This window comes from Uloborus diversus, chromosome 7 (genome assembly GCF_026930045.1).
Source record: "Uloborus diversus isolate 005 chromosome 7, Udiv.v.3.1, whole genome shotgun sequence".
NCBI classification, from domain to species: domain Eukaryota; kingdom Metazoa; phylum Arthropoda; class Arachnida; order Araneae; family Uloboridae; genus Uloborus; species Uloborus diversus.
In genome coordinates, this window is record NC_072737.1 from 139,460,978 (window position 1) to 139,482,412 (window position 21,435).

The 21,435-nt window shown below is 32.4% G+C and overlaps 2 protein-coding genes across 2 annotated transcripts in view; one reads left to right on the forward strand and one right to left on the reverse strand.

The window, feature by feature from the left end:
• The first annotated feature begins 1,140 nt into the window (after window positions 1-1,140).
• LOC129226209 (zinc finger protein 239-like) lies at window positions 1,141-3,026 on the forward strand. The gene has a single exon (XM_054860809.1). It carries the CDS (start codon window positions 1,382-1,384, stop codon window positions 2,414-2,416), a length of 1,035 nt encoding a protein of 344 aa, XP_054716784.1. The 5' UTR covers window positions 1,141-1,381; the 3' UTR covers window positions 2,417-3,026.
• Window positions 3,027-11,002: 7,976 nt separating this feature from the next.
• Window positions 11,003-21,435, reverse strand: part of LOC129225918 (RAB11-binding protein RELCH homolog) — a 93,389-nt gene continuing 82,956 nt past the window's right edge. The window contains exons 21-24 of the mRNA XM_054860451.1: window positions 18,523-18,661; window positions 15,409-15,525; window positions 13,838-13,991; window positions 11,003-13,132 (exon numbers count right to left, since the gene is read on the reverse strand). Of these exons, the coding sequence (XP_054716426.1) occupies window positions 12,994-13,132; window positions 13,838-13,991; window positions 15,409-15,525; window positions 18,523-18,661 (549 nt within the window). The 3' untranslated portion in view covers window positions 11,003-12,993. The remainder of the gene's footprint in view (window positions 13,133-13,837; window positions 13,992-15,408; window positions 15,526-18,522; window positions 18,662-21,435) is intronic.

The window sequence follows — 21,435 nt, forward strand, 5'->3', positions numbered from 1 at the left end:
GGTTTCTGCTATTCCACTAAGGAAGCTTATACCTCTATTAATCCACAATGTTTCCAGGATTTTGTTTTTCCAGGACAGTACAAAGACAACACAATAGATGGTAGTACCATCTATGGACAGTTCGAGAGACAATTTAGAACCAGGCCAGGAGCCGAATAACTTCCTGGTCTGGCACCCCCAGAGGTATCGTTTCACTTGGAGGACATTGTGACCACGAGCATATTTAACGTCGCCCAGTCACCATTAATGACGACGGTGGGTCTTCGACCAGCGAGGATCGAACCCGAGACCCTCCGGTCCCGAGTCCAATGCCCTACCGATCAGGCTACCACGGCCCTCCGAATGTTTTGGGTAGACTTTTCCACGTGTCAGTTAAAACCGGTTACGGTTTTAGCTTCAGGTTTTGTTGCATTGAGCGTCTCCCCTTTCTTCTATCCTCCTTGATACGGACACGCATATCGCTCCTCTGACCCAGACGTGAACCTCTTGTTTTATCGCGTCCGAAATAGAATGCAGAAATTGCAAGATACATTCAACCTAAGGCCAGATACAAGGAAAGGACAATCTCCCTTCCCTTGAGGGAATCTCCAATGGTAAATTTTCGACATTTAAGTCGACATTGGCTATGTTCGCCGACTTCAACCGGTCGATTGATCACATGACTGACGTCAGCGTATGCTATAGCATTGGAGCTGACGCTATTATTTGCCATGTGATCAACTGACAGGAAAGCTACCGGTCGATAAACGGGCGCAAGCATTATCACATTCGTATATCGATATTTTTCTGCGTAAGTTAGTCTTTTTCATTCCATTAAAGGATAATTAAAGTTGAAGTGATAAGTTCTATTCTATTCTATTCAAGAGTCACAACTGACTTCAACTGTATTTATGTCGAGGACTGCATACTAAGTGCCTTGCCTCCAACTGATAAGTTATCAATACTTTTTTCCAACACCACGCCATCTTGTGGGAAGTTGCTTTTCTAGAGTCCTTATTAGGGACTCTAGCTTTCTCAGTGATTTATAGTGCTTGCTGCTTTATCTGGTGGAATCGGTTGTACTCCAGTAAGTTTCCAACTCCTGCCCTTTTTTTTAGTTTCGACGAGATCAGCGCCATCTGGCTGTTTATATCAGTCTTTGCTATGGCAACGATTGTACACGAAGCAAATTCTGAATCTATAATTTACTAATTATATATTTTCTTTTCCTGTCCTTGCACAGCAAGAATAGTTAAAAACTAACTCTTGATAATTTGTTTTCTAATTTGCAAAGATACGTTTTGAAACTCGGTGTTCGACAAAGGTTGTAAGATATTGCTAAGCCTATTGTACTTAATTTGGATTTAATATGTTTAAATCATTTTTTTATTGAATGTGATTTATGGCTGATCAAGTGAATAGTACGGAGTTGTCCATAATAAAAATAGAGAAAGTTGAATCTTTGTCTGAAAATGAAAATCCGGAAATTGAAATCTTACCTTCCACTAGCAACTGCGTTGAAAATAAATATCTATGTGATGTTTGTCAACAATCCTTTTCGTCAAAAATATTTTTAAATCTTCATAGTGCATCGCACTCTGAAGGAAATGCGTTAACATGTGAAACGTGTGGTGAAACTTTTTCTCAGTCCGAAGATTTCGCTGATCACTGCGCAGAGCATACTACAGAAGAGTATTTGTGTTTTGCTTGCGATGAAGTGTTTGATAATAAGAATGATTTTGAAGCTCATCAGTTGAGCCATAAGTTATGTTGTGATTCATGCGAGATGACGTTTGAAACGGAAGAAGAAAGCTTCTTACACTCACAAAGTCATGACCCTGAATTTTACAAATGCAAAGTTTGTTACCGATATTTTTTATCTAGAGCAAAATTAGATGGTCATCTTGCAACTCATAAGGAAAAGCCCAAACGTTTTGTCTGTGACATTTGCAACAGGGAATTTTCTAGACTCTCAAACTTCAATAAACATCAACTTACTCATCAAAATGTTAGACCTTTTACTTGTACAATATGTAACAAGTCATTTACAGCTAAAGCCACATTAGATATCCATTATGTCATCCACAGTGGAACAAAGCCATTTAAATGTCTTATTTGCAGCTGTGCGTTTACAAATAAACGAGCTTTAAAATACCACAGCTTAGTTCATATGCCTGATCAACGCAGTACTTGTGATATTTGTGGGAAAGTATTCACTACCAAAAAGAGACTTGATATGCATTTCAAAATTCATACCAATGAAAGACCTTACAAATGTGACATCTGTTCTCGAGGTTTTACCTATAGTAGCCACTTGAAGAGACATATTCTATGGCACAATAACGAGCGTCCTTACGTTTGCCAAGTATGCAATTTTAGCTTTATCCAAAAATACCAAAGAACTTTGCATATGAGAGCTCGACATGGAATCTATTAGTTGTTTATTTTTAAAGCTTTGATATTTAAATGCAAGAACACTAAAAATGTAATCTTGTAGCCAGTCGTTTTTAAGATAGTCATGTTTTATCTGCATGGATTTCATATTCATAATCAATATTGTTGGATTTATTGTGTTTACAATACTGTTTAATAATAGTTGGAACTTTTAAAATGAAAAATCCTTTAATCAAATGCATTCATTTGGTTTGTAGATACCATGGTTGTTGTTATTTTATTCATATTATATTTTGAATATATTTATTTTTCTTTGGTATTCTAAATCTTGAATATAGAATAAATGTATGCTGAAAAGTTTCCAATGAAATTTTATTTTGAACAATTTTTTCTTCCTTTGGTTAAATTATAAAATTTCAAATATCTTACACCGATAAAATGCAAAAATTATTTCTGTACTTCATAGCCAGAGAAATGTTAGTCACATTATTGCTACTTTGCAGGAGAACAAAAAAACTTTTCATCATGCTGTTTAAATAGTTGTTGTAAAGTAATTTTTTTTTCTAGAAACATTATGATGACTTGATGCAGAAAAGAATTCTACATATAAAGAAGTAAAAATCCTGAAAATTGCCATTTTTTGACTTACGTTCGTCTGGCTCTGAGAAGCAGTTTGCATTTTGACAGAAATAAAAAATTATTGATGGTTGTGATTTCTGTGATTCGCTTTTCTTTTAAACATTTAAGTTTTTTAATTTCAGCAAAAATGAAATGTTTGCATATTAATTTGAAGTCACATTTTTGATGTAAGTAAAATAGCATTGTTGGCTCTAAGAATTAAACAAAACTATCTTCGCTTTAATTAAAAAAGTGCAAACCATAATATCATTAGATATGCAGAGATTTTGCTATGGTATATTTCAAGGCATGAGAGTACTCTGAAACATTTTGGTGGTAAAAGTAATGGTAAAGACATTTTAACATATTTCACCTAAAAAAACAAATGGCTCACTACTCACTCAGCAAATGGCTATCTTAGTTGAAATTTTTTTATGTCTTGAACGAAGGTTCACTTAATGCAGCGATTCCCAAGCTTTTTCAGGTAATCATCCATAAATTAAGTAGCAATTACCACCAAAAAAGTTTAATCCAAAAACAAAGTATAGCTATATTGCATTTCTTTTCTTTTTTTTTCTCTTCAAAGTCTGGAGTTGTGGACTATTCCCCCTCCTGATTCGCTGACTTTGAGAAATGTGTGTGGGGTGTAACTTTTGTTGTTTTTCGGCACAATATGCATTGAATATGTGCCCTTTGACCCCTCTGGAAAAATTCGGAATGACGGGCCAGTAAATATGAAAAACAGACTACATTGACATTTATTTAACTAAGTTAAATATTTTAAAACTACTCATTTTTTAAGAAAAGCAGTTATTTCGATAATAAAAAGGAATAGTTTAAAAATATTTACCTTTCCATCAGTAGGTGTTGATACTGGTTTGAAATGCTTTAGCAATTCTCCTTTCTTTGGTTCCATTTATAAAATATCTTGCTATTTTTGACAACTTAAACAAGCGTAGTCACAAGTTTACAGCATCAAGAGTAGACAAGTAGATGCATTACAAAGAGGAGAAAGAAAGAATAAGGTGCTTTTTTTTAAAATCTCCATCATTTCTTTTCAACAGAAGAAATATAACTGCTTTATTTAAAAATATTATATACTAAGATTGTTTTTGATTAGTATACTTAAGTTGTTTTAACTATCACCACTCAACTATCAATAATGCAAGAGCAAAAAAAGTTACCATCCTTTGGGTATATCCAGACATTGATGCTAGACGCCTTTTCCTGCAAAAAGTGTTAATTTTACTCCTACCTAACTAACAACTTTTGAAATCTTTCCAAATAGTTTTACTTCCTCTGCCTGAATGCAACCCCCAAATCTTCCTTTAATGCATTAGCATTCTTTTTCCTTTAAAAGAAACTTGATTGCTAGGATTTAGTACTCATTACTCCTCTACCGTTCAGGGCCGTAGAACTGACGAATTGTGGCAGAAGCTTTTATAAGATTACAGAGTCTCCTATTCAACCTCTATTGTAAACTCGGAAAACAAGACCCAGGCAGTGGAACTAGAGAAGATCATATGGAGGGTAGTTTCGTTACTCTGGGGAGCAGATCAAAAATTTTGGCAATGTGACTTGTTCACTTATTATTGAGTCATTCCATATAAAATCAACAAATTTTCAGAAACCTCCGTGCCGCACCATTTCAGATTTTGGTGAAATTTGGTTGGTAATATGTACTAACATCATGTACTCCAAAACAGTTTGTTTTATTTCTTGAAAAATTTTTTTTCCTGAGATATAGCCCTTTCGTTGCTCCGCGGATGCGTAAAATTTGCTTTTTTTGACCTTTCTTCTGGGAGCTGTAGTGGATTTATTTATATTAGTCGAAAGATCAAATACGGCTTATTGTAAAGCTAAAAGAATGAACTTTTGTTTGTGCATAATAAAAAACTATTTAAGTTAAACCTAACTAGAAAATTTTCAAGGTCAAAGCGTGGTTAAAAAACTGCTGTTTTGGTTATTTTGGGCATGAAAATAACAACGAAGGACTTTCAGTAATAGGCTATTTTTTTTTCTGTTGCACTTAGGTATACATACTAGAAGCAGAAGAAAAATTAAGCTACTACTGATAGTCCTTCATTATGAAAAAATTGCTTAAACTTGAGAAAAAATGAAAAATGTACTTTTTCACCCTCCAAAAAAGCCCGGTAGGTAAGGGGATAAAAATCTAAAAATGCCATGGTAAGAAGCCGTCACATTGCCTTTTAAAACAAAACAAAAACTGTCTTGTTATTCCAAGGCGTAGAGGAGATATAAGCGTTTCAAAACTGAAACATTTAGGGGTTTTTTTTTAGCACAAGTTGGAGTATTATGAGTATTAAATGAATCTGCTTTGTGAAATTTGTTAATTTTTCGATATAATTAGTCACAAAACCGATTTAAATTAAATCTAATAACCACTTAAAATTATGTTCTATTTGGTATTTATAGCACAAATGGTTTTATTGTAAAGTGTAAAAAATTTTTTTTTTAAATTTTGGATTTTAGTCAACGATAATTACCAATGTGGCAATGCAAATAACGAATTAGTTTTCCAAACGACATAGAATTAAATTTGCAGATAATGTAAGTTTCTCATAAACAACTCAGCTTCTGCTTTTTCTCCCAAGTCTTTTATTTGATTTGACAATGCAGCGCTCTTAGAACGAAACCTTTGTTACAAAGGTTAAGTTGTATGATGGAGGACTCTTGTTCTATTGGAATCTTTACAAAAGAGATATGTCATAAATTGCATTACCCTAAACATTCAGAATCACATTCAATCATTGAATTCGCAGATGAAGATATAAAATTATTTTCAATTAGTGCGGTGATATAGAGAATGTTTGTACTTTTCATAGGGAAAAGTTTTTGAACAGATACTTTTATATTTATGGAAAATCTTGCTCCGACCCCTACAATATTCACTCAAAATCTATTAAAAATCCCTAAGACAAATATCAATTGAACTTTCAATGTGCAATTCTAATCTGAAATTAATTCCAGGAAAAGCGTTATGTTCAAGATGTTTTGACAAAATTAGAACCTCTAAACGAGACACAGATAGTGACCTTGAAAATGAGTGCTTAGGCACTTTTGAACCGAAACCTGCTCTCGTCAAAGAAGTAAACAAAGCTTGCATAGCCCTTAACATTTCTCCAGTAAATGCACAGAAGCGTTCAGCTGAAGAAAGGGATTCAATTTTAAAGAAGAAAGATAGTAAAATAGCTAAATCTGCAGCTGAAAAACTAAGTAAAGCCTTTGGTTTGAACATTTCTGCTGACAATGAGAATTTCTCACAAAACTTGCATTGTAATTTAGGTAATGAGTATGAACAACTAATTCACAAGCTCAAAGAAAAAATGAAAGTTGTATTTTATACACAAGAAAAAGTAAATATTTTAAGTTTAGTTCCTAGTAGTTGGAGCATTGATAAAATCCAGAGGGAATTTAACGTCAGTCAGTACCTTGCTCGACAATCCAAATATTTAGTACAAAAAGACGGTATTCTGCCAGAAATTCGAAAGAATAAAACCAGGAATAAGCTTGATGAAACTCAATCAAAACTGTACATCAATTTTACGAAAATGAGAACAGTAGAATTCTGGCAGGACAAAGAGACTGCATATCAGTCAGAAAACCTGACGGAGAAAAAGTTAATGTCCAAAAAAGGTTAATTTTATGCAACCTTAAAGAACTTTGCAGAGCTTTCAAGGAAAAATATCCCCTTATAAAGATAGGGTTTTCAAAATTTGCAGATCTGAGACCTAAATTCTGTATTCTAGCCGGAGCATCTGGAACTCATTCTGTATGGTATTCATCATCCACCAGAACGTAAAACTAATGCTCTCGGCCTTGAAATCAGACATAGACTACAAGTATCTCCTCACTTGTATGGTCTGCAACACTGATAGAGATTCTTGTATTCTTGTAAAGTGTAGTGAATGTGCAGGAACAGATAAGCTGCGGGAAATACTTGAAGAAGGATAGAAAGATTTTGAAAAGAATGAAACAGAGATAAAATGTTCACAATGGGTATCTTTGGACTGCTGCGAGCTGTCAACCAGTCTTCTTCCTTTTGCAGAATATTTGGAGAAGTTACATGAAATGTTAAACTTAAAGTTCATCATTTCATAACAAAAAAACAAACAGAATTCATGAACTTAAAGAAGAAAGATCTGCAAGAGAAAGAATGCATATATTAATGGGAGACTTTTCTGAAAATTTTTCTTTCATTATACAAGATGAAGTACAAGCATAACATTGGTCAAGCAACCAAACAACAGTTCATCCCTTTATGTTATACTTAAAAGAAAATGAGGAGTTGAAAAACCGTTGCTTTTGCGTAATTAGTGACTCATTAGAACATAGTACTCCAGCTTTTCACGCTTTCCAGAAATTAGTAATTGAAAATTTAAAGGCATACTTTCCTGATCTGAAGAGAATAATTTATTTTTCTGATGGGTCAGCTGCCCAGCACAAGAACAAGAAAAATTTCATAAATTTGTGTTACCACCAGCAGGATTTTGGAATGAAAGCTGAGTGGCATTTTTTCGCCACATGCCATGGAAAGGGACCATGTGACGGTATTGGTGGGGCTGTTAAAAGGATTGTGAAGAAAAGCTAGTCTTCAAAGAACATTAGAAAACCAAATTAAAAATCCCCTTGATATGTTTGAGTACTGCTCAAAAAATATCAAAAATATTGAATTTGTATTTTGCCCAAAGCAAAATATTGAAGACACTAAACATCAATTGCAGGCAAGGTTCGAACTTGCAATTCCTGTCCCACAAACAAGAACTTTGCAGTTTTGTTCCTGTCAGCTTCGGGATTCTTCATGTCCGTTTGCCATCTCTGTTAGAAGAATTCAAGGCTGTTACTGTCAACAAAAAAATTCCAGTAAAACGCTAGACACAAAACTGTAAACACGAAGTAAAAACTAAAAGCAATTTTTGTGTAAAATTATATTGTGTAAGAATATTTACTTAAACCTGAACGCCATTTATTATACATAATTTTATTTCACTATATTTCAGTTAAATTTATCTTAAATGTGTTTCATTTGGTAACTAGCATGTTTTTTTTTTAAACATTGTATCAAATAGCATGCAGACGGTCGTTTTGTATTATTTAAAAGCTTATATCTGCTTTTCACCAAGAAATAAAAGGATAGTTTCTGTTTTATTTTAAAGGACAATGTAAAAACTTAGCGATGTAAAATTTTATCAAGTGGTTATTTGATTTATCTCAATTATGTTTTGTGTCTAATTCTATAGTTTTTTACTGTAGCAGTTTATTGGAAAATGTCGTCTGCTAGCTGAGGGCAATTTTCTTTTTTTTTTTTTTTTAAATAAACAAATTTTACAAAGAGATTCATTTAACGCTCATAATATTCCAACTTGTGCAAAAAAAAAAAAAAAAAAAAAAAAAAAACCCCTAAATGTTTCAGTTTTGAAACCCTTATATCTCCTCTACGCCTTGGAATAACAAGACAGTTTTTGTTTTGTTTTAAAGGGCAATGTGACGGCTTCTTACCATAGCATTTTTAGATTTTTATCTCCTTACCTACCGGGCTTTTTTGGAGGGTGAAAAAGTACATTTTTCCTTTTTTCTCAAGTTTAAGCAATTTTTTCATAATGAAGGACTATCAGTAGTAGCTTAATTTTTCTTCTGCGTCTAGTATGTATACCTAAGTGCAACAGAAAAAAAAATTAGCCTGTTAATGAAAGTCCTTTGTTGTTATTTTCATTCCCAAAATAACCAAAACAGCAGTTTTTTAACCACGCTTTGACCTTGAAAATTTTCTAGTTAGGTTTAACTTAAATAGTTTTTTATTATGCACAAACAAAAGTTCATTCTTTTAGCTTTACAATAAGCCGTATTTGATCTTTCGACTAATATAAATAAATCCACTACAGCTCCCAGAAGAAAGGTCAAAAAAGGCAAATTTTACGCATCCGTGGAACAAACAAAGAGCGATATCTCAGAGAAAATTTTTTTTCAAGAAATAAAACAAGCTGTTTTGGAGTACATGATGTTGGTACATATTACCAACCAAATTTCATCAAAATCAAAAATGGTGCGGCTCGGCCCATTTGTTGATTTTATATGGAATGACCCTATTACTTATTCCAAGAAATGCCCATTAACAGCTGCATTTCTTGGAATCAGGGTTGGTCCCATGAGCTAAAATATTCTCTCTGGTCTCATTCCTTTGTATTGAACAACCTGCAGTTTAATGTGGTAGAAGCAAAGGATTTTCAGATTCTCTTGTCTTATTTCAAACTAAACATTCCTCTTTGAAAAAAAAACTTAAAGGAAGTTCCAGGTTTTTAAACAAAATCTTATTTGCTAGAATTTACTATGCTTTGTTATGATGATCAGTGACAAAAGAAAAAATGTTACCTAAACCTTCTTGCCCCCCCCCCCCCATGAATGAAATTTTGACAATCACTATAAGTTGTTGAAATTTGCCAAGTTTGGGCGCCTATCACTAGTTCATCGAGTCATATACAAACCTTGACAAATTTCTGTGAGCATAAATCTCGGCTAATTGTGAGATTTTTCTTAATGTTTCAGGAGTAATCTCCCATTCCAGATACCCTACCAAAAAACTTGACTTGGCTGTCCTTTTCCAGGCTCCCGTGCAGTCGGAACTTTTTACTTGTTTTCATTTTCCTTTCAGGGATTTTCTCTTCTCTCTGTAGCAGGTGGTCTAGGGAGGGCAATATGATACTTTTTGCACTGAGCCAAGGTATGGTTTTCACGTATGGAAGTAGGACAGTGGGCCCCCCTTCTCTCTACTCACGGCCTGTTTAAAAGATAGGAAAATTAAACTGCAGCCTCTGCTATTTGAGGTCCCCAAATAGCTAAAACTATTTTAGCAAATGGCAAAAACTACTACAAGGGGGCCCTGGAAATTATTAGGCATAGGGTCCCCAATATCTTTGGTCAATAAGTCCTTGGTAAATAGGTTTTGGGGCTCTAGGGAGCCCCAGAACCAATATAAGCATTTGAAACCAAGTTTGATTTACGCAAAAATTGAAAAAAAAAAACCCTCAAATTTTCAGGCCCCTTCCAACTTCCACCCCTATTCCTCCAATGCAGATCCAACCTAAAAACTTCTCTTGGCTGTCTTTTTCCTGGCTCTGGTATGGTCAGGACTTTTTCCTTTCAAGGATTTTCTCTTCTCTCTATGGCAGGTTGCTTAGGGAAGGCCACCTGCCATGGAGAGATGGGCCACCACTAAACCAAGGTTTAGTTTTCATGCATGGAAGTTGGGCCATAGACCTTTTCCTCTCTACTCAGGGCCTGTTTACTGAATAGCCCTTTTAGGCTGTGGCCTAGAGCCTCTGTGATTTGGGGCCTCAAATGGCTAAAACTATTTTATCAAACAGTAAAAATTGTAATGTTTGGCTACAAGAAGGCCCAGAAAAAGTGTTTGGCCTAGGGTCCCCAATATCGTGATCAGGGCCTTTAGTCAATAGGTTCTGGGGTTGTAGGGGGCCCCACGAAAAATACAAGCATATAAAACTAAGTTTGATTTACGGAAAAAATTTATACAATTGAATGAAAAAGCTCAAAAGTTTTATGGCCCCTTCAGACTCCCCCCCCCCTCCTTTGTGGGGTCTTGCGATATGTAGTTATACCACTGGATCTCGAAATTGCTTTTACAAAAGTAAGGGCAAGGAAATAGAAACTACTTGTTAGTTAAAAGTCAATGAATATTTAATTGTGGCTGGTAGTTGGTAGTTTTTTCAAAAAGTGGCCGGTTGATAATTTTATTTAGTCGCCAAAGTAAAATCCTTATTTGCCAGGTGACAAGTAATTATTTTCAGGCAATTGGTATAGCCTGTTGAACGTCTTAAGCCATTAAAAAAAAAAAAAAAAAAAAAAAAACAGCTAAAGCTTAAAAGTGTATTTTAGATTTTGGTTAAAATGTACAGAGATAAAGTGCATAAAATTTGAAAGACGTCTTAATAAAAATCATTTTTATTGATATCACAAAAAGCTTATTACAATTTTTCACAAGTGTAATAAATATCAACTATAAAATTACTTTCATGGAATGAAGGGACTGGTAAAAGTAGTACATTATTTACAAATATATGAATAATTAAAAAATATATGCTGACACTCTTCTCTATTGCAATACTGTAAAAAATTCATCACAAAACAAAATGGCTTACGTACAAAAAAAATCATAATTAATGAAATAAGCTACAGTTAAGACTCTAAAAAAATCTTTCTCTCTTTTTTTTTTTTTCAAATGTTCCTTCTGTTTTAATATTTAGCACTAGAAAAACGAAAATGTACTGACCATAAGGGAATGTATAAATTTTATTTGATACAACACCTTTTGCTAAATATTAAATACTTCTCAACTCATGAAAAACAATTCTATGCACAATTATTATATTATTTTGAAAAATTAGTAACCGATATTAACTTCCATGAAACAGCAATGAAAGGTATACATTAAATAGTGACAATGGCTATTTTTTGAGCACATGATAAAGTTGAAAATTAAAATGGCACACAAGTAAAGAATGAATTTTTTAAGTGCTAACTTCATTGCCTTTATTGGTATTAAAATTCAGTTAACAGTAAAGAATCTTGCATCCTTGCACATTAAAAACATTTTTAAAATGTGCTGGTCATTCCATAAAACCAATACATTAATTACTTTTTTTAAATTTTAGAAGTTAAATTTCCAAAACTGAAGTTATACACCATATGACAATTCCTATACCATTAGCATTCTGATGAAAATTGTCCCGCTTTTAAGCTATTCCTCATTAATGTAAAATTTCAGACTTTTCCATTAGTACAAGATCCGACTTAGATTGACCTATCCTCATTGAGTTCCTTATAAGTTATTCATAAAATATTACAAACACGATGGTATAGGGTTGCCTAAGCAAAGATGATCCAATCATAGGGTCGTTATGATTTGAAGTTTAGATAATTGAGTAACTCTTCAGATTTTCTGCAGGTATCTTCAAATTAAAGAAGGGATTTTGCAGAGATCTGAAAAATCTCTGCATAATTTTGTAAGGTTATCACATAATCTTTTTCCTGCAAAAATGTTGAATTTTGAGCTGAATAAGCATTATTTGCGGGAAGTTTATGTCTACTTTTAATTGTAAAAATTTGCAGATAATCCACAGAATTACTCAACTGTTAGAAGTTCAAATCATGGCAACACTATGATTGGACCACTTTTGCTTAGACAGCCCTATACCATCATGTTGAGAAAACTCTATGAGGGTAGGGCAACCTAAGTTCGATCTTCGATCACATTGATTAGCCACTTGAAGTCGCAGCTTCTATAATAATATAATGAAAAATAATTGATTCACATTGTTCTAAAGCTATACCTAACCACTATTTATCACAGATCCCAACAATATATATTTATAAGCAGCATTATAATTATATTTACATGTTATTATATACAACCTTTAGAGAAATAGGACTTAATAGCTTGCTCTAAAAATTTTATTCAGATTGTGGATAACGATGGTTTTATACGAATCAAATAACTGTATCAAATCAAATAACTAAAGTCATGCAGTATTTAATGAGGCAGGAAAAAATATATATATGAATTTTTCTACATTATTGAAAATTATATTCCAATATTGTACAATAGAGTTATCTTCTCTTTTATTTCCGAGTAAGTAAATAAAAAATTCAATGAAAACCATATCTTTAACAATAATTTCCACTTCAAAAATAAGTATCACAACATTGTTTTAAAAAATATTCTGCACATCTCAATCAAGTTACACATAACACTTCTCATCTCAAATAAAATAAGCCTACACAGATCACAAACCATACAAGTATAAATTCTTTAAAATAAATAATCAAAATAACAGATCTTACAATATTTCAATAGAAATAAGAAACATTAACCATTGCATACATAAAATCTTTAAACTATTTAAGGAGAACAAATAAAATATGTAAAATGTAGTTTCTAAATAACATGTAAAATGTTTTAAAAGAGAACTATTTCCCTCTGCGGATTTGAAACAAATTTGGAATATTAGGCCTTGAACCAGTAGGCCGTGTGGTAAACATTTTTGTCACCCTGTTCTTCATGTCTTCCATACTGCTAGGAGAAGAAATTGATAACGAAGCTGGACGGCTGAAAATAAATAAATTAGTTAATCAATTTAAGAATGTTACATACAGAGCAAAAAAAAAAAAAGTTAATTTTTGTCCAAGCATGTTGCTCATTTCTGACCAAAATTGACTCATAAAAAGAATTTTTATCTTCACGGCAGAATTTAAAACAGGGGTAAAATGTCTTACTAGCACCCAGGTCAAATGACACAATAATTCTATTAAAAGTAAATCTAGTCATGTTATTTATAATGACAATATTTAATATGATATTGATCTCTGTTCTTTCAAATACTCGTTGCAGCAAATTGGCCTAAAGTGGAGATTTGAATAAATAAATCAAGCATTCTTGGCCATTCTGAAATATTGCAATTAGGTAATAATGCTAACTTAGGTCTTTTGTTCAGTGAAATTGTTTGCAGCAATATTAATAAAAGTACAATCTTTCAGAAATAATCCCACTTTTCATAATTAATACTTCTAAAATCTCAACTCTTTACTCAAATAAGGAAAAAAATAGCATTTTCCTTTTTTGCTTTGAAATGATACACAAATGTTTGTTTCTTTATTTAAAAAATGTTTTGCAGGAACCTTAATGAGGGGCTGGGGGGGGGGGGCAATGCCTTCTGAAAATTTGCCCAGGGGTACTTTGGCAACCAATGAAATGTTTAATAAGCAGTAAAAATGCATGCATAAATTTCAACATAATATAGCAAGAATAGCAAACCTATCAATTGATCTTCCAAGATCAAGTTTTGTTTCAAACTCTTGAATCATATTGTTCACAGCATCTTCATATTCGAGAGCAATTACTTGAAAATCAGCTTTCAGACACCTTAGTCCGGGCAGAAAGGCTTCTGCAATTAACTGATCACTCATAACTGAGCATAAATTAAGAAACATATAACACTGTAGTTGTTTGTCTGAAAATTCAAAACCACAGGAAAAAAAAATGTAAGAGCACAAAAACGAGAATAAGGGAGGGAAAAAAGGTTAGCACAAATAAGCTGCAAATGAGTGCAGAGAAATGTAGTCAAAATTACATTGAAGAAAAAAGGTCACATGAAGTTTCAATATATGTATTTATTTTTGCACTATGCTTAGCTTTATAATTATACTTAAAAATACTCATCTCATGGCATTTTTTCAGCAAGCATGAGAGAAATCATTCGCAGTTGTTTTTATCATTTATTTCAATTTCTTACAAACATTTAAATCTCTTTTAATACTATATTATTCAATTATGAAATTATGATATATATATATATATATATATATATATATATATATATATATATATATATACATGACTTGGATTTATTTCTACTAAAAAAAGTAGGTGATTTTTTTTTTCTGATTTCAATTCATATAGTAATAATTGCACTTAAATGAGCTCCATTCTATGATGCTTCCACTATCAAATTTTACAATGGAAACTAAGGACTATGGTAAATGTTGCTCGGCAGGCATTTTTCAGGTCAATAGCTATCTATTAGATTGCAAAGTACTGTTGGCTCTCTATTTAACGACTTTCAAGGGACCACACAAAAAAAAGTCCTTAAGTAGAATGCGTTTTTAAATAGAATGCTTCTAAAACTACAGGGGAGCATCCGGGACCGCGAAAAGTCATTCTTTAATAGAAAAAGTCGTTAAACAGAAAGCCAACTGTATGTAGACACTACTGCATATACTTTTAGACTGATTAACTGTTAAACACTGAAAAACAGCCATATGAGTTTTTAGCGATGATATTTCTTAAGTATTATTTTATCCTACACGATTTTTTTTCCTGCATCGTTGCTCAAAACGAACATTTAATGTTTTCATTTCAAATTTTGGTGTAATGCTTAGCTTATATGACTTCCATGGTGTCTAATGTATCAGAATTTTTTCTAAAACCTGTTATAAGCTAAAAGCATACCAAAACTAAATAAATAAATGGTATTTTAAAAAGAAACATTTATATCTTCATTACAGCGAATATTTCATGAAAATACTTAAAAATATGGTACACAAAAAGTATACCATTTTGAAAAATTAATTTTTTTCCTCCTTTTTTGTTTTCTTTTCTGATGAAAAACATTATTCCCCCCCATATTTATTGTAGTTCCCCTAAATTCCTTTACATTTGAACATTTACTGGGAAAAATGAGCTCAAAATTACAACCACAATTACTGCACGTCTAGAAATTCTTGAAAATAAATAACATTGAAAATGCCTGGTAGCTTTTGGCCTTATAATGTATATTAATTACATGGAATGCTTAATGCAAAAATTAACCTTATATCTAAGGATACAACAACATGACATAGCTGTATATGCTTCTAAAAGAGCTAAAGCAATATCCATCTTCTTGGTTTCATTTGTTGTGCTATTATTTTTTGCAGCTAGTGCAGCTAAACGGGGCAGAACAACTATCAAAATGAAACAAAACAATAATTAGTAATGCATTTTACTGTCTCTTTTTTACACAAGCATTTTAAGTTTATAAGATGGTAGAAATATGCTTAATTTGTAATAGTATAACTTTGTTTTAGAATGATTCTTTATTTGTATTTTCATGAAAAAAGGGAAAGGTTTGAAGGAAGGCCTGAAACTATCAATATTAAACACATGGGAAGCTAGTTGGTTATTTGGTTTTTTGGAGCAAGAACCTTAGTAGGCTATACCGTGCCAAACGATTGTTTTTATTCGAAAAAGGTGCCAAAGAAGATAAATTGTTCAAAGAGAAAAGGACACAAAACTTCTAGAATTTTGAAAACGCTTGCCGAATAAAGAACATTAACAAAGTTTTGAATTTTGTGTAACAAGCCAAAAAAAAAAAAAAAAAAAAAAAAAAAAAAAAAAATAATTTTGAGGAAAATAAAAACATTTACAACAGCACAAAGACAAGAAGAAGACAAGGACAAACACTAAATTAGAGACAAAAATCCAATCTCTTGAAGAAAGGGGAACAAATTAGGATGAGGTATGTCCCCTAATAGTTTCTTCAAAGATGGGCATATGGAAAGTGAAGCAAAAGTTCCCCTGAAAAAAGTTGTGAATTTAGGTACAGCTTAATATGCAAACAAATGTTACAAGTTTTAAACAAATACAACTGAAGTAGGGAGCAATAGGTTAATTCTCAATTTTCAGAACAAAATAATGAATTGAAAGTCACTTAAGGGAACTTTTTAAAAAATAAGCTCTTAGATACACAGAAATATAACACCTTGCACATTCAAAATTCCTTTCAAATTTTACAGTCATAAATAAGTTACCATTAAAATAGAATAATAGGACCGGGTAAAAGAGAACTGCAATTACAAAAGACTAGGTTGATCCTAGATATTATGAAAAATTTGAAAGCTATAATAACCATTCTGAAAGAGTTTTAAAACATTACTTAAAATATTGCTTTGCGTTTAAACTACTTGGTAGTTTGGTTTTATAAAGAATTACTTTACAACTCAAAAAATTCATTCCTAAATCTTGATTAAAGAAAAACAAAAAAAAAAAGCATAGGATGTCCAATAAATAAATGACAAAATATTTATAAATAAAGTTTGGGAAAAGTGACTACTGTCTGATCACAGATTGTATGGAAAGGTAAGCGTCCAATTTACAGGCGGAGATGGACGCATCTATTAGTTTTTAGGGATGTCAATTAGCCTCTAAATTAAGCAGAGTCTCATTCAAATGAGCTGCACATGTGCATCACATTTTTACTTTTCCCCTTCATTCAGGTAGACTTATCTTAACTGGCCACTTGCCAATTCCTTCGTGGTTGGACTTTATTCCTCAATTTTTTATTTTCTGGTCTTTGAAAAAGACCTATACATAACTTTTTGTTTTAGCTCAGACTTAATTAAAATTTATGGCCTTTGAAATAGTTTTACCCTAGAGTAAATAGTTTTCGTGATATGAAATGAAGACTGAAGAAATGCACCTAGAATCCAAGATGGTGGTGCGAGTTCCCCCTGCGTCCGGGCACATTTTGACAATAACATGGCAAAAACATTATCATAATAATGTATGAAAATTGTGTTTTTTTTCAAAAATCATATAAAGGTAGTAATTTGCAGACTGATCTTGTACTTAAAGGGATATAACACACGTTTACTAGTCCCCTTATTTTTTGACAAACACTGATTTTAAACTTTCAAACAAAAGGCTTAATCTTTGCTGAACTTCAACACCAATATGATTTATTGTGATATCATTTGAAAGCTAGTGAGGTGAACTAGTTTTTGGTAGATTGATCGATTGTAGCTCAAACGATTATTTTTGAAAATGCCATTTACAGATCTTTGTGCCCAAACTTTGAATGTTTCAAAGCTTGTAGCTTGCAGAAATATTTAGCTATATCGATGAAAAAAAGTGTCATTTTATGGGATTTTGTCTGCTCTTTTTAAATATGTACTTATTTTGCGTGTAGGTTTTCCAGGAATTTTAGAAATTGGTCTTATCCTCAGGAAATCCTTTTTTGGCTAATTTTCTTTCTATCTACTATAACTAGGCAATGGTTATGAATTGGACACAATAATGGGTGGTTTTATGCTCAACTTGAGCTCATCCACCACCCCCTCTTTGTTTGGCAGATTAGGCCAAATTTACCCTGTATACAAAAAGCAATAATTTTTAACACAGAAGTCTACACATTTCAATAGAGTGGATTTTCACAAAATTATTTTTCCTACTCCTAGTTAGAGGAGGGGTCATAAGAACAACCATTAGTTGCTAGTTTTAGGCACCGCTCTGTGCAACAGTATCTTTACTAATAATAATGCTCAAAGTCTCACTCTGGATGTCTGTGACGCGCATAGCGCCTAGACCGTTCGGCCGATTTTCATTAAATTTGTCACAAAGTTAGTTTGTAGCACGGGGGTGTGCACCTCGAAGCGATTTTTCGGAAATTCGATTTTGTTCTTTTTCTATTTCAATTTTAAGAACACTTTCCGGAGCAAAATTATCATAAGATGGACAATTAAATTACGAAATTATCATGACGTGGAATGGGAGAGCAACTGAACATAGCCAATTGGCGAGAAATTCGTCATCCATTATTTGTAAATATACAGGCGAACCGAATGACCTTTTAATTTCCAACTACGGGCAAAGCCGTGCGGGTACCACTAGTATATAATATTCTGACACAAGGATATAATCAAATTGGATATGTTAAGAGTTTTCATCAATTCGAAAGAACTTTATTTGATTGATGGCCATTTTAGTTACAAATATTCAAATTATACGATTTTTGAGCACACATTAAAACAAAATTAGATGCTTTCTATGTCAAATGTCAGCAGCAAAGAGAAATCTGACTGAAATTAATGAAGTAATATTTTTAAACATAAGTCAAGTTTGGAAATATTTCAAAAAATAGTACATTTAAAGATATATATAAATTAGGTATTGAAAAAAATTACATTCATCTCTGAACTTGGGCTCTGTGTTTGGACCAACTTTTGCAAATGTTTTGATAACTTCCACATGCAACAAATGTTGATCCCAATACATAGGATCATCTAAAAAGGTCTGTAGTTGTAGATGAACTTTTTCTAAAAGCTAAAAAACAGGCCAAGTCATTAATTAATACATGCAAATGAACAATGGGGGCAGTGAGAAGCAAAGGGATGCAAGTGGACATTTTTAAATTTTGAGTAAAACGTGCATAAAGATAATTCCTAGGTGGGCGTTCATAGATTTTTTTCCTAAATCATGCTGTACAGTAGCACCTACCAGGGCTACTAGTGCTATTTCCTGCCCCCAAGACAGAGGAGAGGTTCACCTACCATTTGTACTGGTTATCTCCAAATTTTTAATTTTGCCACTTGCATCCCTTTGCTTCTCACTCCTCAATTGACATTGAAAGTTAAGTTAAGATAATTAATCTTATATGTAGTTAAACCAACAAAAATCTTCTTTAAACAAAATTATTCTTTGATTCTTTCACAATAACACTTCATGTTGAAATTATTTTGTGAAAATCAAGAGCATTTTTTTTAGTAAGAATTAACATTAAAGATTATTCCATCATTGTAATGGGTGGTTTATTGGGCAGGTCATATTTTACTTCCTCAGCACTCATTTACAAGAACAGTTTTTTTTTACAAGTTCTAAAACAGGGGAGGATATAGACTACCATTTTAGGGGGGGAGGGGGAGGAGGGGTATGCTGAAGAATGTAGAGTATCAATAAGAAACGCCAAATCTGTCAGGAATAAGGCACCTGGTAGAGCATAAATGTAACTAATTAACTCGTAAACGATGAAAAGAAGTAGTATTTCAAATATATATCTTAAAAAAAATTAATGAATTAAGACTCATAATTCTGTTTATATTTTATTCATAAAGTATTTGAACGCAATCTGCATGGATAACAATATCGACAGTTTGGGGAGACCCCTATGATTCCCCCCCCTTCCCCTGGTCTGAAAGGAAACTATCGTGAAAATCCAATAGTGCTGTTTACAGATGTATTGTGCAGTGTCCATCTATCACATCGGGCCATTGTTGTTAGTTCTGAGTGCACAGTGAGCAAGTGAACATACCTTGAATAATAGAATCTCCTGTAAAGTGTGAGTTTCAAGTCGCATGCTGTCATTCAATTTGCTGAGGAGTTCAACTCAGCAGAAATTCACCGACAAATGAGTAATGTAATAAGCAATCTGATATCAGGCAAAACTACACGCAATATACAAACAGTCCAGTATTGACATCCAGAGACTCCAATTCGTTCTTGGCAAAAATGAAACTGCAGTCTCTGGATGTCACAACCAGGCTGTTGATATATTGCTTGTAAATAAGCAATATGTACAGGAAAACTTTTATGAACAACAGCAACTTGTTGAAATGGTGTTGAATACAAATGTTCATGAAGCATGCTGTCTGATCATAAAATTTCCGACTTTGCTCATTCTGATTTCCAAATTTCTATTCAGATCAAGATTTGGCTTGTTGGATAGAAGTTTGCCTCAGAAAAGCATAGAGATTTAGCTACAAGATCAGGTGGCTACCTTTTATGAAAAGGGTTGGGTAAGTTAGAGCCATGCTACGACAAATGTCTCAAGGAACACATTGACTAAGTAGAGTACTAGCTGGATTATATAACTAAATACTTCACATAAAAGTTTTTATTTTCACTGCAGTTTTCCTTTTGGGACAGATCATAAATCTTTCAAAAAAAAAAAAAAAAAAAAAAAAATCTTTGTACTACTAAGTAAATCCAAAAAAATGCTGTTGAACAACAATTTGTTAACCTTTATTTTAAAATTAAAACTGAAAAACCTATTGGCGCCACACTCTGTTCTGTTAAAAATAATTCCATAGATTCCATAGGGTTTTGCTAAGCCCAAATGCATATTCGTAATAGCTTATTCAAGCATATCACATTAAATATGCAAAAATGGAAAATTGTATGCATTATGGTAATATAATAAAGCTCCAAAAACTTTAAAAGCCTGAAAAATCCTAAAAGTACATACATTAAAAAGGACTGAAAAAACAAAATAGCTTATAGAAAAAAATTTTTTTACCATAATAGTTGTAGTTTTTTTTTTTTAATACATTATTCTTTTACCCTATTCATATCAAAATAATCAATATTTGAGTAGGTTTAAACAATGGAGATCAGAAAATCAAACTGGGAAAACAACTCTTTAACAGTCAAACATATGTATGAAGTGAGAGAGGAAGGAAACAAATGAATAAGTTGAGGGGACAAGGAGTTTACTACAGATATTAACTTTGACATGTGTATAAAAGGAAAAAGTTTAATTTATTATGAACTGCATTAGTTACTATAAAAATGTATTCAGTCTTTTTTGCCAAGCATGAAGAATTAAATGTCACTTAGCATTGTAATTTACAGCAACAAATTTCTTTTACAAATAAATCGAAGAAGCATGTAATTGAAAAAAGATAAAATTACCTGTCTGAGAAAACCAGAAAAATTCTAATTTGCAGCATAAAAACAAGACAAATAGGTTTTCAAAATACAATCAAAATAAATTCATTATAATATCATATGAACTAACATTCAATTACTTTATTTCTTAACTTTACTATGAAATCGATTTAAATATTTGGACAGTACATTTTTATTTTGCTTTTCAAAATTTCATTCACTTTTTCAAGCACAAAATTTTAACACTTTCTGCTATACTTACAGAAATAATATTTATTCCTTGATGCTACCAATACAGGTTATTTTTAAAAGACAAAAGAGGAACATATGAAAAATATAATTGGTACCTGGATTATCTAAAACAAAACTAGGGAAGAATCAAAGAGGAACCTATCCTGCTTTCAAAGTAGAATAATGAAAATTGTAGATAAGAT

Excerpts from the sequence above, each read along its gene's own strand:
- LOC129226209 (XM_054860809.1), top strand. The coding sequence starts at position 1,382 with ATGGCTGATCAAGTGAATAGTACGGAGTTGTCCATAATAAAAATAGAG.